The sequence below is a fragment of the Somniosus microcephalus genome, chromosome 1 (genome assembly GCF_052327205.1).
Source record: "Somniosus microcephalus isolate GS21.2 chromosome 1, FLI_Smic_1.0, whole genome shotgun sequence".
NCBI lineage: Eukaryota > Metazoa > Chordata > Chondrichthyes > Squaliformes > Somniosidae > Somniosus > Somniosus microcephalus.
Genome location: NC_140987.1, coordinates 83,456,850 through 83,475,660, shown reverse-complemented (window position 1 = coordinate 83,475,660; position 18,811 = coordinate 83,456,850). Strand labels below are relative to the sequence as shown.

At 43.4% G+C, this 18,811-nt stretch overlaps 1 protein-coding gene across 1 annotated transcript in view; it reads left to right on the top strand.

Moving 5' to 3' along the window:
• The window catches only part of tstd2 (thiosulfate sulfurtransferase like domain containing 2), a 33,028-nt gene extending 17,793 nt beyond the window's left edge, over positions 1-15,235 (top strand). Inside the window, exons 5-9 of the mRNA XM_085983904.1 lie at positions 855-960; positions 1,288-1,403; positions 10,816-10,974; positions 11,964-12,102; positions 14,539-15,235. Coding sequence (XP_085840030.1) covers positions 855-960; positions 1,288-1,403; positions 10,816-10,974; positions 11,964-12,102; positions 14,539-14,771 — 753 coding nt within the window. The 3' untranslated portion in view covers positions 14,772-15,235. The remainder of the gene's footprint in view (positions 1-854; positions 961-1,287; positions 1,404-10,815; positions 10,975-11,963; positions 12,103-14,538) is intronic.
• The last annotated feature ends 3,576 nt before the right edge of the window (positions 15,236-18,811 follow it).

Here is an 18,811-nt window from a genome sequence, read left to right as displayed (position 1 = left end):
CAAGACTCCAGCTGGGGCCTAACCATTGTTTTATCAAGGTTTAGCATAACTTCCTTGCCTTTGTACTCTATGCCTCTATTTGTAAAGCCAAGGATCCTGTATGCATTTTAACAGCCTTCTCAACCTGTCCTGCCACCTTCAAAGACTTGTGCACGTACACCCCCAGGTCTCTCTGTTCCTGCACCCCCTTTAAAATTGTACCATTTAGATTATATTGCCTCTCCTTATTCTTCCTACCAAAATGAATCACTTCACACAACCCTCCGTTAAATTTCATCTGCCATGTGTCTGCCCAATTCACCAGTCTGTCTATGTCCTCCTGAAGTTTGTTACTATCCTCCTCACTGTTTACTACATTTCCAAGTTTCATGTCATCTGCAGATTTTGAAATTATGCCCTGTATACCCAAGTCCAGGTCATTAATATATATCAAAGAGTAGTGGTCCCACACCAACCCCTGGGGGACACCAGTGCACACTTACCTCAAGTCTGAAAAACAACCGTTCACCGCTACTCTCTGCTTTCTGTCCCTTAGCCAATTTTGTATCCACGCAGCCACTGCCATTTTAATCCCATGGGCTTCAATTTTGCTAACAAGTTTATTATGTGAACAAGAATAGTTTAGTTTGTAATTTGAAGCCACTTTCTTAACACAGAGTTTAGATTACATCTTCCCAATCTCTGATATTTTTTATTTTTCCATACTCGCTGTTTGTTTTATGTCGGGTTTTATTCAGTTCTGGTCAATCCAAAATGTAATGTTATCGCACTCCGTGCATTGTTGTGTAAAACCATTCACACTGCATATCTCTGATACCTACAAAACAATTCTTAAATAAATATTTTTGGCTAAGCGGAGTGCAGGAGGAGCCCACTGTTTCCGAGACCTGCGAGTTGGAGTTTTTAAAGAGGTTGTTCCCATGGGTGTGGATCCTGAGAAGGTTTCTTATAAAGATGCAGGTAAGTGAAGCATAGGGTTGGGTGCTGGTACATTGTAGTAACTAAAAATATGTTCATAAATGGCACTGCAGTTCATTTACAATTTGTGCCACTTTTATTAACTTAAAAGGGTAATATTTTGAGTACCAGAGTGTTTTTGGTATTCGAACAGGATCTTGAATAAACACTGGCTTTATTTAGATAGAGAACTAGATCTTTCTGGCATTTTTATGGATCTTGTATAACTGAATGCATGTTTGATTTGAATTTTGTTGTTGTGGCAATGTTAATGTTATTCGCAACTACAACTTGATTGCTTTTTTGCTCATTTTGCATATGGTATTGTAGGAATTCATTTAACTCCCGAAGAATTTCACAGAAAAGTGGAAGCATTGTCCAACAATGCCCAAATTCGAAAAGACACCATTCTGCTGGACTGCAGGAACTTCTATGAGAGCAAAATAGTGAGTTTTTACTCGGATGATTTTTATGTTGCAGTCAGTTACTGAGTTTGAGAGCACAAGTATGTTTTCTTTTAATATTGGGCAGTATACTGAGTGCAAGGTCAGACGTCTTATGTAATTGCTCAGTGGTTGGTTGCTCAATGCACCAGTAATCTAGAAGTGCTTATGCTGGATTGCCATGGCAAGCCAGGGCTTTGCAATAACATTGGCTCTGTAGGGAATGGTTAATTTTGTGCTGGACCTTCTGCATGCATGGTTCCAGAAAATTATACCCCTTGAAGAATGTGCTACGGGTAGTGTAAGGTTTTTATAAAGCTTTGCTACTTGTATCCTGTACAGACTTTTTGGATTGATAAATGGCTGAGGAATAACTATAATAGCTGTTTGGATGTTGATTGTGGGGGATTCGGCGATGGAAATGCCGTTTAATGTCAAGGGGCGATGGTTAGACTCTGTCTTGTTGGAGATAATCATTGGCACTTGTGTTGCGCGAATGTTATTTGCCACTTAATCAGCCCAAGCCTGAATGTCATTCAAGTCTTGCTGCATGCGGACATGGACCGCTTCATTATCTGAGGAGTTAATACAGAGAAGTGTGAGGTGATGCATTTTGGCAGAAGGAACAGGGAGAGGCAATATACACTTAATGGCACAGTTTTAAAGATTGTGCAGGGACAGTGGGACCTGGGAGTTAATGTGCATAGGTCCCTGAAGGTGGCAGGACATATTGAGAGAGTGGTTAACAAAGCATACGGGATCTTGGGCTTCATAAATAGAGGTATTGAGTACAAAAGTAAAGAAGTTATGCTGAACCTTTATAAAGCGCTGGTTAGGCCACAACTGGAGTATTGCGTCCAGTTCTGGTCACCACACTTTAGGAAGGAGGTGAAGTCCCTTGAGAGGGTGCAGAGGAGATTTACCAGAATGGTTCCGGGGATGGGGGATCTTAGCTACAAGGACAGGCTGGAGAAACTGGATTTGTTTTCATTAGAGCAAAGGAGGTTGAGGGGTGATTTGATAGAGGTGTACAAGATTATGACGGGTTTGGATAGGCTAGATGGGGAAAGGCTGTTCCCACTAGTTGATGGTACAAGGACTAGGGGACACAGATTTAAGGTTTTTTGCAAGAGATACAGAGGAGACGTGAGGGAAAAACTTTTTTACGCGGCCGACGGAAGTGGTGGAAGGGGAGACACTCAATGTTTTCAAGGAGAGGCTGGATAGGCACTTGAGGGAAATAAACTTGCAGGGATAGAGCGGAGAATGGGACTGACTGGATTGCTCTACAGAGAGCCGGCACGGACTCGATGGGCCAAATGGCCTCCTTCTGTGCTGTTATGACTCTGAGTTGCGAATAGAACTGAACACTGCAATCAACAGCAAACATCCCCACTTCAGAATTTATGATGGAGGGAAGGTCATTGATGAAGCAGCTGAAGATGGTTGGGCCCAGAACACTGCCCTGAGGAACTCCTGCAGCGATGTCCTGGGGCTGTGATGATTGCCCTCCAACAACCACAACCATCTTCCTTTGTGCTAGGTATGACTCCAGCCAGTGGAGAGCTTGCCCCGATTCCAATTGATTTCAATTTTACTAGGGCTCCTTCATGCCGCACTCAGTTAAATGCTGCCTTGATGTCAAGGGCAGTCACTCTCACCTCACCTCTGGAATTCAGCTCTTTTGTCGAGGTCTGGAGCCGAGTGGTTCTGGTGGAACCCAAATTGAGCATCAGTGAGCAGGATATTGGTGAGTAAGTGTCACTTGATAGCACTGCCGAAGAACTTCCATCTCTTTGCTGATGATTGAGAGTAGACTGATGGGGCAGTTATTGGCTCGATTGGATTTGTCCTGCATTTTGTGGACAGGACATACCTGGGCAATTTTCCACTTTGGGTAGATGCCAGTGTTGTAGCTGAAATGGAACAGCTTGGCTAGAAGCGCGGCTAGTTCTGGAGCACGTCTTCAGCATGATAGCCAGGATGTTGTCGGGGCCCAAAGCCTTTGTTGTCTCCAGTGCGCTCAGCTGTTGCTTGATATCATGTGGAATGAATCGAATTGGCTGAAGACTGGCTTTTGTAATGGTGGGGACCTCGGGAGGAGGCCAATATGAATCATCCACTCGGCACTTCTGGCTGAAGATGGTTACAAACGCTTCAGCCTTACCTTTTGCAGTCACGTGGTGAGCTCCACCATCATTGAGGATGGGGATGTTCATGGAGCCTCATCCTCCCATTAGTTTAATTGTGCACCACCATTCACAACTAGATGTGGCAGAACTGCAGAGCTTTGATCTGATCGTTGGTTGTGGGATCACTTCGCCCTGTCTGCACCATGCTGCTTCCACTGTTTAGCATGCATGTAATCCTGTGTTGCAGCTTCCCCAGGTTGGCACCTCATTTTTAGGTACACCTGGTGCTGCTCCTGGCATGCTCTTCTGCACTCCTTATTGAACCAGGGTTGGTCCCCTGGCTTGATGGTTATGGTAGAGCGAGGGATGTGCCGGGCCATCAGGTTACAGATTGTGATAGAATACAATTCTGCTGCTGCTGATGGCCCACAACGCCTCATGGATGCCCAGTTTTGAGCTGCTAGATCTGTTCTGAATCTATCCCATTTAGCACGGTGGTAGTGCCACACAACACGATGGAGGGTGTCCTCAGTGTAAAGACGGGACTTCGTCTCCACAATGACTGTGCGGTGGTCATTGCTACCAATACTGTCATGGACAGATGCATCTGCAAGAGGTAGATTAGTGAGGATGAGGTCAAATAGGTTTTTCCCCTCATGTTGGTTCTCTCACCACCTGCCACGGGCCCAGTCTGGCGACTACGTCCTTCAGGACTCGGCTAGCTCAGCCAGTAGTGGTGCTACCGAGCCACTCTTGGTGATGGACATTGAAGTCCCCCACCCAGAGTACATTCTGTGCCCTTGCTACCCTCAGTACTTCCTCCAAGTGGTGTTCAGCATGGAGGAGTACTGGTTCATTAGCTGAGGGAGGGCGGTAGGTGGTAATCAGCAGCAGGTTTCCTTTCCCATGTTTGACCTGAAGCCATGAGACTTCATGACATCCGGAGTCAATGTTGAGGACTCGCAGGGCCACTCCCTCCCGACTGTATACCACTGTGCCGCCACTTCTGGTGGGTCTGTCCTGCCGGTGAATGGACCGCGCAGCCTGTTAAAGGGGCCACTCACCCAAAAAGAATTAAAGGGAATATTGCTTGTAACTTCTGTACATATCTGTTGTGTTAAGCATGCTTTCTCCAGATGATTAAAAAATGATCGCCTAATTCGTGCCAACATATTTTTTCTGTGCCTAGTTTGGGTAGCTGCTAGTGGACTAAAAAACAAATTGGGGTGCAACTTTCCCAATGGCTCATTTGGTATAGTCAGTGTGTAACTGAGTTGCACATGCCAGAGAGCCCAACTTCGTGCTCAGTTAGCTGATCTCAACCAGGGTGTTAGGTGTGCTATAATTGGCTTCAGTGTGTAAAATCTGCCAGGATTATACTTCATGTGACCCCTACTGGAACATGTGCTTGTGTGGGCATCAGGTGAGGACAGGATCATGCCTGATTGATGCCGCCACAATCAAATAGCCTGCCACCACTTGGTGTCCAGAGTTATGCGTGAAGAATAGCCACTTGAGCAAGGCGCTGGAGATGGATCTACAACCAGTGAAATTGTACCCCCACAGGACTCAACATCTTGAGATGGGAAGAAAATTAGCGCAATAAACAAAGGCTGGCACGTCACTCGGGTGTTGGGTTGGAAAGTAATGATTTGAAGCAGGTTGATGCGGGCTTTTGTGGTGTTAGTTAGAATACCTGTTTCCCGTTTGAAAGGGTAACTAAGTCAGAGCAGTAATGTGAAATGTGGCTTCTCTCTATTTAAAAAAAAACTTCTTTTTTTGGAATTTTTGATTTGCACATCAAAAATTGGAGTATGCCAAGGGGGAGCGAAGCAAGGATACAAAGGGAAAAAATTATATTTTTAAGACTCGACATCAAACTACAAGGGCATAAGTGGCAGGATTAAACCAATTAGGAGTCATGTTGAAAGATAATGTGCCAGATCTTGCTGGAGCGGCACATCATGCTGCACGTGGTGTTCGACTTTTTCCTGTACCCTTCATCTAGAAAAAAATTAGCGCCGTAACTTCTTCATAGTGTGGCTTCTTAGTGAACGGCGGAACCAACAGTCTATCTCCTTAACCAATTAGATTTAAGGATTGAGAAAGAAACAGGAACGACCAAGAAAGAGGGTGAATTAGAGTCAAATCAGGTACAGAAAAAGAAATAGAGTGAGGGAAAGAAAGATTGTATTAAGAGAGAGAGAAAAAAGAGATGGAAAGGAAAAGTAAGAAAAAAAAATAAAATTTGGAATTTTTTAAATCTGGAAGAATTTGCTACATGCAGGAATGAGACTGAACAGTTTAAATTGTTCCCTTTCTGGACCAGAGAGGTTGATTGGCATTGCATTAACAATAATCACGTTGTTAAAAAGGTACGTACACTGTTAACTCCAGCCCTAGCTTTCTGCGGCAAGTTTAATGGACATTTTTATTGTGCGAATCCAACAAGTTCTTAAGAATTATGGGGAGGTTTAAGGCGAGATGCCGTTTGTGGAAAGCAAGGGCGGCATAAATCGACCAGCAAGTTCTGTAGATTCGCAGCTCATAAAAGCAGGAATGCCAGCGCCAGAGAGTCAGAGAGAGCGAGCCTGCGGGGAAACAGTGCGAGAGGACAACAGCTGAAAGCGGGAGAACCAGCGGCAGACAGTCAGTGAGAGTGCAAGCAGAACACCGAAATCTGAGAAAGAAATTAAAAAGTGTCGTCACTGCTACAGAGCGAGCGTATTGGTGGGTAACAGATAAAGTACTTAGAGTAAAAAAATGGCGGGAGAGAGTGGCCCCAAGAGTATAAAGCGGTGGGGGAGAGAGCGCGGCCCCGAGAGTATAAAGCGTGGAGAGCACATTTCAGGAGGTGGTCACCCACAGCTTGGAGTGTGCAGGCAGAGAGGGAATGGGTGACCACCAGACAGACGAGGAGGTAGTGCAGGAGTCCCGAGTGCATCTCGTTCTCTAACCGATATTACTGGTGAGGGCTATGGTTCCTCCGGGGAGTACAGCCAGAGCCAAGTCCACGGCACCATGGGTGGCTCAGCCATAGGGGGGGTGGAGGAAGGTCAGGAAAGCAATAGTGATAGGAGATTCAATAGTTAGAGGAACAAACAGGCGTTTCTGCGGCTGCGGACATGACTCCAGGATGGTATGTTGTCGGGGTCAAGGATGTCACTGAGTGGCTGCAGGACATTCTGAGGGGGAGGGTAAACAGCCAGAGGTCGTGGTCCATATTGGTACCAATGGCATAGGTAGAAAGAGGGATGAGGTCCTGCAGGCAGATTTTAGGGAGCTAGGAAAGAGCAGGACCTCAAAGGTAGTAATCTCCGGATTACTCCCGATGCCATGCGCTAGTGAGTATATAGAAATATGAGGATAGAGCAGATGAATGTGTGGCAGGAGGGAGGGTATTGGGACCACTTCTGGGGGAGGTGGGACCTGTACAAGCTGGATGGGTTGCATCTCAACAGGGCCGGGACCAATATCCTCGTGGGGGGGTTTGCCAGTGCTGTTGGGGAGGGTTTAAACTAGCTTGGCAGGGGATTGCGAACCTGAGCATAGATTCAGACGGGAGAGAAGCAAAACTGGAAATGGAAAGCAGAAAATTAGTAAGTGAGTTTGGAAGGCAGAGGAAACAAAGGCTAGAAAATAGACAACAAAGGAGTTTGACAGTGCTTAATGGCATATACTTTAATGCAAGGAGTCTACTGAATAAGGCAGATGAGCTGAGGGCACAGATAGACACATCATATAGCTATTACTGAAACATGGTTTAAAGTAGGGCAGGATTGGCAGCTCAACATTCCTAGTTATAGGGTTTTCAGACGAGATAGAGAGGGGGATAAAAAAGACGGGGTGGGGTGGACACACTATTGGTTAAAGAAACTATTTCTGTTGTGAGGAGGGATGCTATGTTAGAAGGATCATCAAATGAGGCCATAAGGGTTGAACTGAAGAACAAAAAAGGGGCAGTCACACTGCTGGGAGTGTACTATAGACCTCCAAATAGTCAAAGTGAGACAAAAGAGCAAATATGTAGGCAAATTTCTGAAAAGTGCCAAAACAATAGGGCAGTAATAATAGTGGATTTCAACTACCCTAATATTAACTGGGGGGAAATCGTGTAAAAGGTATGGAGGGTGCAGAATTCTTGAAATGCATTCAGGAGAACTATTTTAGCCAATATGTAGCAAGCCCAACAAGAGAAGGGGTGGTTCTGGACTTGGTTTTACAGAATGAAGCTAGGCAGATAGAAGGGGAATCAGTGGGAGAGCATTATGGTGATAGCGATCATAATTCAGTTAGATTTAGCCTAGTTATGGAAAAGGATAAAGATAAACCAGGAGTAAAAGTTCTCAATTGGGGAAAGGCCAATTTTACTAAGCTGCGATGTGATTTAGTAAAAGTGGACTGGAAACAGCTACTCGAAGGTAAATCAGAGTCAGAGCAGTGGGAAGCACTCGAGGAGAAGATAGTGAGGGTTCAGAGAAAATATGTTCCCACAAAGAAAAAGAGTAGGACTCCCAAATCTGGAGCATACAGGGTAGGATAAGGGGGGAAAAAAGGAAAGCTTTTGTCAGATACTGAGAGCTCAATACTGCAGAAAGCCTGGAGGTGTGTAGAAAGTGCAGGGGTGAAATTAAAAAGGAAATTGGGAAAGCAAAGGGAGGGCAAGTAAAATCAAGAAAAATCCAAAGATGTTTTATAAATACATTAAGAGCAAGAGCATAACTATGGAAAGAGTAGGGCCTATTAGACCAAAAAGTTAACCTATGTAAAGGCAAAGGATGTGGATATGGTTCTTAATGAACACTTTGCATCTGTTTTCACAAAAGAGAGGGACGATGCGGACATTGTAGTTAAGGAGGAGGAGTGTGAAATATTAGATGAGATAAACATAGTGAGAGAGGAAATATTAAGGGGTTTAGCATCTATGAAAGTAGATAAATCGCCAAGCCCGGATGAAATCGCCAGGCTGTTAAAAGAATCAAGGGAGGAAATAGCAGAGGCTCTGATCATCATTTTCCAATCCTCTCTGGCTACAGAGGATGCTGAGGGGAGATTTAATTGAGGTGTATAAAATTATGAGGGGCCAATATAGAGTGGATAGGAAGGACCTATTTACCTTAGCAGAGAGGTCAATTACCAGGGGCCATAGATTTAAAATAATTGGTAGAAGCATTAGAGGGGAGTTGAGAATCTTTTTCACCCAGAGGATGATGGGGGTCTGGAACTCACTGCCTGAAAGGGTGGTAGAGGCAGAAACCCTCATCGCATTTAAAAATTACTTGAATATGCACTTGAAGTGCTGCAACCTACAAGGCTACGGACCAAGAGCTGGGAAGTGGGATTAGGCTGGATAGCTCTTTTTCGTCCCGGCACAGATAGGATGGGCCGAATGGCCTCCTTCTGTGCCGTAAACTTCTATGATTCATGATGTATCTCGTAATCCCCTGAATTTGCTGGCCAATTTGCACATTAATAATGGCATGCGGCGTTAACACGCTGTTATTTTTCCTGTAAGATCCGTGGAGCGCAATATCTCTCATTCAGACCCAAAAGTACTGACACTTTGGAGAAAAATTGTAACTGGCGATGTCACCAATTCTTCTGTGGGAGCCTGCTGAAATGGTAGGAGGGGAGATCATTTCTGTTGCTTAAAGTGAAGTTGGAACACCCTCGAAATTCCTACACTCCAAGATCAAAAATTTGGAGTCCTTTCACAAAGGAAAAAGGGCTTGTGTTTCTATAGTGTCTTTCACATCCTCAGGGCATCATATTTCGCAGCCGGTGAATTACTTTTGAACTGTAGTCATTGCTGTTTTGTAGGCAAATGTGGCAGCCAATTTGCACACAACGAGATTTCATAAACAGCAATGAGATGAATAACTAGCTAATCAGTTTTAGTAGTGTTAATTGAGCGAGGAATATTAGCCTGAACACCAGAGAACTCCTTGCTCCTCTTCAAATGATAAAGTGGTATATTTTACACCCATTTGAACAGATAGACAAGCCCTTGATTAATGTTTCGTTGGAAAGAGTGCACCTCTGATAATGCATCACTTCCTCAGTACTGCACTGGAGTGTCAGCTAAGATTATGTTCAATCCTGGAACGGGGCTGAACTGAATCCTCTGACTCAAGAGGTGAAAGTGCTGTCAACTGAGCCAAAATTCACTAATGACCTGGGTTGGGTTAGCCAGGTAGGTAGCTATTATACAGGCATGGAGGGAACAGGCAATTCAGCTTAATAAAACTGGTTAGAATGAGCACAGAGATGAAGTGGGATGCATCCTGGCTTATGTGCATAAGCAATGAAGATTGTGGTAAGAAACCGTGCATTCCTCACATTCAAAATTGGCGTTGTATTGTACTGAGAAGTGCCATGAATATACGATGGCCCTGAAATTGCAGTCGGCGGTGTAGCTAAGGAGTACGCCACCGACCTCCGAACGAAATCCACACTTACTGCTGCGAAGCCCCAAGCAAAAACTTGCTTTGAAACGCTGCGGAATTGTGCGCAGCCTAGTGGGCCACGGATCCCAGGGGTGCACCGTTGTGTGTAAGTGTACCTGGGATTACGTGGGGTGGTGCTCCTTTCACTAGCCAATCAGGAAACATAGAATGCCCCGTGTATTATTATGTAGTTACAACTTGTAAATTAAACGGTGTGATAGTTGTATTTTTTGACAAATACAATACTTGGCTTTAAAAAGCACAGGGAATACTTTGGAGTAAGTACAGTTATTTACTGGAAGACTCCAAGATTAAAAAAGATTAAAAAGATCTCATCCTCAAACTGAGCCTTTACAGCAGCTTGGTAGGTTCTTTTATGTGTTCTTTTTAAATGATTATACAATTTTCTCATCTCTTCTCCCCTTACGCTGTACAAACAGGTTCCTGTGCCTGTTTGCACCAGCCATAAAATTTTCCTGCATATTTGATGTGCAATTAGCCCAACTTTTCCCCAGCAATGAGGATTTGAAAGTCGCAGCGGATCATCTTTCTATTCAGAACTTGACGGATCGCAAGTTCGGGATTTAGCGCATGCGGAAATCCCGAACTTGCAGTCAATTTCAAAGGCAGTATGACTGAAACCGCAAATTCAGGGTCAATATCTTCAGCTTGCTGATTGGTTTACAGTAGATAGTTGTTTAATGAATAAAAATTCTTGTGTTGCACTGAACTCTAACGCCAGCTTTTTATTGAACGATGACAGAATATGTATTTGTTTTATAAATCTTGTACTCTTAAGATTTGTTTACTGAATTATAGTTGTTTTGTGTTGTTTAGGGAAATTTTCAACACTGCCTTGCTCCCAATATCCGGAAATTCAGCTACTTTCCAGATTATGTAGATACAAATTTGGAATGTTTTAAGGACAAGCAAGTCCTTATGTATTGTACAGGAGGAATCCGCTGTGAACGAGGCTCGGCCTATCTGAGGTCAACGGTGAGATAATCATTAATGGCATGGGAACATTACATGGAGCGTCAAGCCTGCATGATTAATTTGCTGTACATTTCTGCACTTGTGAAATTAAATTACTGATGTCTAGGGTGATTCACTAATTTTACCTATTAATGGAAAAGCTAAATCTGTAACTACTGATAAAGCACTTGCATGGAGATCAGCTCCATGTAATTTTTAAGATATGTGTATTTTCAGAGCTCCTCTGTGGATAATCTTTAGTGAAGCTCTTCATTAAAACTAACCAAGTGTCAATACGGTTCACACATGCACAGTTATACATTAGTGGTAAAAGTAATTAAGACTGTGAAAACAATTTAATTCTATCCCAGACTCAATCTAATTAGTCTTTCCGTGGATAATGTTTTGTTACTGTGTAATGGACTATAGGCTTAACTGATACTTTCTTCCTGTGTTCTGGCCATGTTATTATTGATACATTAAAGTAAGACTGTGGGCTTTGGGCTCTCACAATCCAGCCCATGAAGCTGAAGCAGCTCACTTCTGTTGGTGCTTAGATTTCTTGCTCACAGGATTGCCCTATTTATGAATTCCATGGGATGTGTAAAGGGTTATTCTTCATGCCATTGCCTCATTGGTGAATTAATCCTAATCCTGTTTTAGCATCGTCTGCTTGAAATATGTTCAAATTAATGAAAACATTGATTTTAAACTTTATGGGATTTAGAACTCTCAAACCCTCCTCGTGGAGTGCTGCACTCAGAGAGAGGCACAATGCTGTAATCCTGGCCCTCTCCCCCACGGTCCCTCTGAATGCGGCTCCTCACTGGTCAGGCAGGAGCCCTGTACTTACCCTTGTATATGTATATGACCCTATTGTACGTACCTAAGCAGCCCTCAAAGAGAGAACACTCCTGCGTTAGCACACTTTCCATCATCCCCCACTGATATTTAACAGTGAGCATGTTCTCAATTCATTTGTTGAATACTTCTTCATTTTTGCACTTCAGAATGTATGTAAGGAAATTTACCAACTCAAGGGTGGAATTCACAAATACCTTGAGCAGTTCCCAAGTGGTTTTTACAGGGGAAAGCTGTTTGTGTTTGACGATCGCTATGCCATTTCTGTAAACGATGACATTATTTCAGGTAAGTTTCTCTGCAGCAGATAAACTGTGAATGCATTGTTGTGTATTAGTGATTCTTGATGTCATTAGGGGAATCCAGAACAGGGGGCCACAATCATAAAATTAGAGAGAGGCCATTCAGGAAGCACTTTTTCCCCACACAGGGTAGTGGAAATCTGGAATTCTGTCCCCCAAAAGGCTGTGGACATTAGGTCAATTTAAATTTTCAAAACTGAGATCCAAAGGTTTTTGTTAGGTAAGGGTGTCAATGGATATGGATCAAAGGCAGGTAAAGTTGAGGTGCATATCAGCCAAGATCTAATTTAATGGCAGAACGGGCTCGAGGGGCTAAACGGCTTACTCCTGTTCCTATTTAGTTGCCATTTTGAAGCTGAATGCTGTTTTAAGTATATAAAACCTCCTCCCAAGTAGAATAATATACAAATGCTATCTTTGTATTACAGGAAACTTTGTGATATCCGGCACCGACGGGACCGGCGTGTTGCCGATCTATCAAAACTGCTGGACATACAAAGTTAATGTTGAAGCATACGGAGGTTTTCATCTCCGTATCTGACAACAAACACTGTTGCTTAGCAACAGCTTCTAAAGAGGCAGCTGCAAGCGTCTGTAGCTGAAGCTGTTGCTATAGCTACAGACCTTGCAGTGGCTGACTGGGAGAAAAAAAGAACGAGATCTAAAAAAGCTTACAGAAAACGGCTCCTGATTTTTGCCGTTAGATCGAGTATTCCGGACATACAACCTCCGGATAAACCAAAGTTTCCTGTATGTGGGATTGTCAAGATGATAAATCACTGGGTGGGCCTTTTAGCACTGTATGTCACAATACATATGTTCAACAGTGTAAACTGCAGGCTGCAGAACAGTTATTACTTAAGGTCATTGGGCTGAGCATCAGCATAGAAAATTTTTGTTTAATTTTACTAATTTAAATCAAAACAAAATAAAAACTGGCTGATCGATACCATGCTCATCTTCCCAACTCTACCTCCAAATAGGACTCACAGATAAAGCTCATCTGAAGCCTTCAGCAACATCAACCCCAACACTAATTCAGAGTTCAGTTCTGTTTACTATCGGGTGACACTGTATAAATAACACAAGGTTGCTGCTACCAATACAGAGTAAAAAGGGTTTTGCTTAACATTTTTTCTGTTGTAAAGTAGAATATTTGCAGTGGTAGGCAATCTGTGGCAACCCTATAAAGTGGTTTAGAAAGCTGAATGTAGTTTTGAGTTCTTGACAGAATTTCTGGCATGAAGGTTACCAATGCCATCTCATCAAATGATACATGGCGGCCCCTTCAAAATATCGTGTATGCATAGTTTTTGCATTGAAAAGCCGGCTGCGCGGGTTCCCTGGAGCGCTGCACAGCAACGCAGCTTAAAGGGAACATTGCTGACTACTACTGACGCGAATGTCCCAGTCCAGTAAAATTCTTCAAACACAGCGAGAACTCCAGCTCTATTTTTTTATTCATTCACGAGATATGGACGCCGCCAGCAAGGCCAGCATTTATTGCCCTCGAGAAGGTGGTGGTGAGCTGCCTTCTTGAATACAACTGAGTGGCTGGCTAGGCCATTTCGGAGGGCAGTTAAGAGTCAACCACATTGCTGTGCTTCTGGAGTCACGTATAGGCCAGACCAGGTAAGGACGTTAAAGGACATTAGTGAACCAGATGGGTTTTTACGACAGTCCAGTAGTTTCATGGTCACTATTACTGATACAAGCTTTTTATTCCAGATTTATTTAATTGAATTTAAATTCCCCAGCACAGAAACAAGCCATTTGGTCCAACCAGTCCATGCCGGTGTTTATGCTCCACTCGAGCCTCCTCCTGTCTTTCCTCATCTAACTCTGTCAGCATAACTCGCTATTCCCTTCTCCCTCATATGCTTATCTAACCGCCCCTTAAATACATCTATACTATTTGCTTCAACCAATCCCTGTGGTAGTGAGTTCCACATTCTCACCACTCTCTGGATAAAGAATTCCTTCTGAATTATTTACTTTACAACCAGTCAATTACTTTTGAAATGCAGTCACTGCTGTTGTGTAGGTGAAAACTGCAACTAATTTGCACACAGCAAGCTCTCATGAAATGAAGATGTGTTTTTGGTGGTGTTGGTTGAGGGAGGAATGTTGGCCGGGACACACACACTGAAGCATTCCCAGAAAGATGCAGCCGACTGAGCAGCATTCCGCATAGCCTCACTTAGTTGGGAAAAGGTGCCGTTGTCCGCTGGGACTCGTACAGTCTCCTTCAGCATTAACTTCCGAGTCGTTCAATCTCCAACTCAACCAATGCACAGATGGTTTTAGCACAGATTTCAGCATGTTCATTAGTGTTTATAATTAGTGTGTTATTCATGTTTAAATGATGCTGCCTTTGTGGACCTAATGCTTATGAAACTAACCCTTTGTTTTTCCTCTCCAGAGTGCAGATATTGTGGTGTCCCCTGGGATGAATACAGACTCTGCAGCACTTCTTATTGCTGTCAGCTTGTTTTGTCCTGTGTTCACTGTCGAGAAAAGGGCTTTGTAGCCTGTTGTGACGCGTGCCAAGAGAAAGGAAAGGCAACATCTGAAACTCAGTCGGGGCGCCCAGGAAAAGAGGAATGTGAATGTACTGAAAAACGGGTGCGAATCCCTGTTATGCTTCCACATTAGAAAATTTATTCAAGCTATCCAAAGTTTTTAAATCCCGACAAAGATTAAATCAGATTTTAAAGTAAACAGGGACTTGCATTTATATAGCGACTTTCACAACCTCAGGATGTCCCAAAATGCTTAACAGCCAATTAAGTACTTTAAGTATAGTTACTGTTGTAATGTAGGAAACACAGCAATCAATTTGCACGCACGCAGCAAGGTCCCACGTACAGTAATGAGATAAATTACCAGATAATCTGTTTTAAAGATCTGTTTTTAGGTTTATCGCATAAAACAGGTTGATTTTAATTTAATACTTTTTAAATAGTGCTTATTTAAAACTTATAAATTGATTTATTGTGTTGATTTTCATCAGCATGCTGCTTAGAATTTAAATTGATAGCAATCATGTATTAATTAGATCAATTGAATTAAAAGTTACATTCAATAAATAACCAATTCTGAATTGTGTTGACACGTTCATTCTGCTTGAGGTATACGGTGTACATTTGGATCAAATCAAAATGCAAGGTGCTTTTACATGCAGTAAATTACTTGTACTTCTCGCAATCTAGTATACTGTATTCGCTGCTCACGATGCGGTCTCCTCTACATTGGGGAGACCAAACGCAGATTGGGTGACCGCTTTGCGGAACACCTCCGTTCAGTCCGTAAGGGTGACCCCGAGCTTCCGGTCGCCTGTCATTTTAATTCACCGCTCCGTTCCCACTCGGACCTCACCGTCCTTGGCCTCTTGTATTGTTCCACGGAAGCGCAACGTAAACTCGAGGAACAGCACCTCATCTTCCGATTAGGCACTCTGCAGCCTTTTGGACTCAATATCGAGTTCAACAATTTCAGATGATAACCTCGGCCCCTATTACACATTTTTTCTTGTAGTTTTTCCACTCCTTTCCACCGCCCCCCCCCCCCCCCCTTTCCTTTTGTTTCTCTCTCACACCTGGCAGCTATCTCTTGCCCTGCCAGTACACTTTACACCTAATCTCAGCCTATTACCATCTCGTCTAGCTCTTTTGTTTCTTTCACTTTTTTTGTCCGATCGCAGCCCTGCCTTCGATCTGGTTTCTTTTCTTTCCAGTTTTGAAGAAGGGTTCGACCCGAAACGTCAACTCAAATTTCTCTCCACGGATGTTGTCTGACCTGCTGAGTTTTTCCAGCATTTTCTGTTGTTATTTCAGTAAATTTCTAAACTAGGAATAGTTTTACAAAACTGTGTCACTGTGGTGAATTGAGGCTTCAGTCCCGACCATTTTAGCTGTACAAAAGCCTGAAGATCATCTGGTCACCATTGATTTGACATTCCACAAGGTTTGGCTCCAAATATCTAATCACATTTCCCACGAAAAATCAACAGATGGCCCAGCATCAAGTCTTTCATGGATTATAATTCACATCAGCTCACTGCAGACCAAATTAACGGGCAACATCCTCAGGTTCACCCCAGAAAGGATTCCTCCCCTTCTGTCTTGCCACTGGCAACTGGGAGCGTCCTGGCTGTAGAGCCTGTTTTTGTAATGCCTACAATAAGTTCTCAGCCCTCCCCTTTTCAGCTTGAGTTCGAGACCAATATAGAGTATCTTGAGAAATCTAATTGCCAAGTCAGCAGAAGCCTGAAATTTAACAACTTATATTTCTATAGCGCCTTTAATGTAGTAAAACATCCCCCAAGGCGCTTCACGAGCGTTATCAAACAAACTTTGACACCGAGCCACATGAGATGTTAGAGCAGATGATCTAAAGCTTGGTCAAAGAGGTAGGTTTTAAGGAGTGTCTTAAAGGAGGAAAGAGAGGCAGAGATGTTTAGGAAGGGAATTCCAGAGCTTTGTGCCTTGGCAGCTGAAGGCACAGCCACCAATGGAGAAGCGATTAAAATCAGGGATGCTCAAGAGGCCAGAATTAGAGGAGTGCCGATACCACGGAGAGTTGTGGGTCTGGAGGAGATTAGAGATAGGGAGGGGCAAGGCCAAGGATGGATTTGAAAACGAGGATGAGAATTTTAAAGTTGAGGTGTTGCTTAACCAGGAGCCAATATAGGTCAGCGAGCACAGTGATGGGTGAAGGGGACTTGGGGTGAGTTAGGACATGGGCAGCAGAGTTTTGGATGACCTCAAGTTTACGGAGGGTAGAAAGTGGGAGGCCGACCAGAGTGCATTGGAATAGTCAAGTCTAGAGGTAACAATATCCAAATGAGCTTGCCTCCAGCGATTTCAGCATCTTTCAGAGAATGACTTGGCTACTCAGTTCCCATTTCTTTCTGTGATTGAAGATGCACCACTTCCCAATACTTGCTATTTATGCTAAAAGCAAAAGTCAGCTTCCCTGGGCAAGCCTGCACATCGTAAGAACCGAAACTTGACCTTGTGTATGCAAGAGTAGCATGCCACAGTGAACACCTTTTTAAGCACCCTCCTGTCAGACCGTTTAGGTAAAGCTAAAGCTACCAATTCATCTTTTACTAAGAACAACCCATCAAAACAGAAGTACAGGAAACTTTGGTTTATCCGGAGGTTAACTGTCCGGAATGCTCGAGCCACTGGCAAAAATCAGGAGCCGTTTTTTCTTTTCGTTGCTTTTTTTTTACCAGTCAGGCTCTGCAAGGTCTCGCTGAAGCTGTTGCTAAGCTACAGAGATGCTTGCAAGGTACGGCCGACTGTTTAGAAGCTGTAAGCAACAGGGTTTGTTGCCAGATACGGAGCTCAAAATCTCCGTATGTTTCAACATTAGCGCTGGTTTGTCCGGCAGTTTTGATGGGACGGCAACAGCTCGGTCCCGTCGGTGCCGGATAGCACAAAGTTTCCTGTACATAAGTTAAATCAGACAAAGTCTGTTGGAAATCTAAAACAAAAACAAAATGCTGAAAACACTCAGCAAGTCAGGCAGCATCTGTAACAGTCTCAGGCATAGCCCCTTCCTCAGAACTGTTCCAATGAAGACTGTCTGAAATGTCAATGTCTTTCTTTACAGACACTGCCTGACTTGCCGAGTGTTTCCAGCAATTTCTGGATAAATCTGATATCAGATAAATGTCCCCTCCCACTTCTGCTATGAACATTCTTCCCTGTTTTGTCTGTTCAGATTTGCTGCACTATTGTGTCCTTGAGATGACTATCTTAACCCCAAGGAATTATTTAGGCTGATATCACAGTTACTTGTCTCCCAGATTAAAAATGTCAGGAGTACTTGGGTTCAAGAGTCTGTTATGTAAATTAGCACAGCAGAGTTAAAAGCAATGCAAATGTGAATTGCAACATCTACCATACAAACCCTGAATACACCTGCATTTTAAGTCTATTCTTTTCTATAAGTCTGCGTTAAATATTAATATAGCAGGAATCTCTGGATTGAAAGACTTGAGTGAGGATGAACTGGAAGATTTTCTCCATTTAGCATTGGATGTCTTGTTAAGACTTCCCAGCAGACAATGTGGTTTCTACTGCTAAGGGTAACAGTCCAATTGCTTAGAATTTCTCCCTTTCAAAGGTGAAAGAGAAGATCCTGCCCTCTGTAGTAGAACCCTCATGAAGCCTGTGCCATTTGGAACGACTTATTAAGACAATATCCCAGAACTAAAAACAGAAAATGCTGGTAATACTCAGGTCAGGCAGCATCTGTGGAGATAGAAACAGAGTTAACGTTTCAGGTCAACCTTTCGTCAGAACTGGAAAAAGTTAGAGATGTATCATAGAAGTTTACAGCATAGAAAGTGGCCATTCGGCCCATCGTGTCTATCGGCCAAAAAAGAGCTATCCAACCTAATCCCATTTTCCCGCTCTTGGTCCGTAGGTTACAGCACTTCAAGTGCATATCCAAGGACTTTTTTAATGTGATGAGGACTTTTGCCTCTTCCACCCTTTCAGGCAGTGAGTTCCAGACCCTGACCACCCTCTGGGTGAAAAAAGTTCTCAACTGCCCTGAAATCCTTCTATCAATTACTTTAAATCTATGCCCCCTGGTTATTGACCTCTCTGCTAAGGGAAATGGGTCCTTCCTATCCACTCAATCTAGGCCCCTCATAATTTTATACACTCCAATTAAGT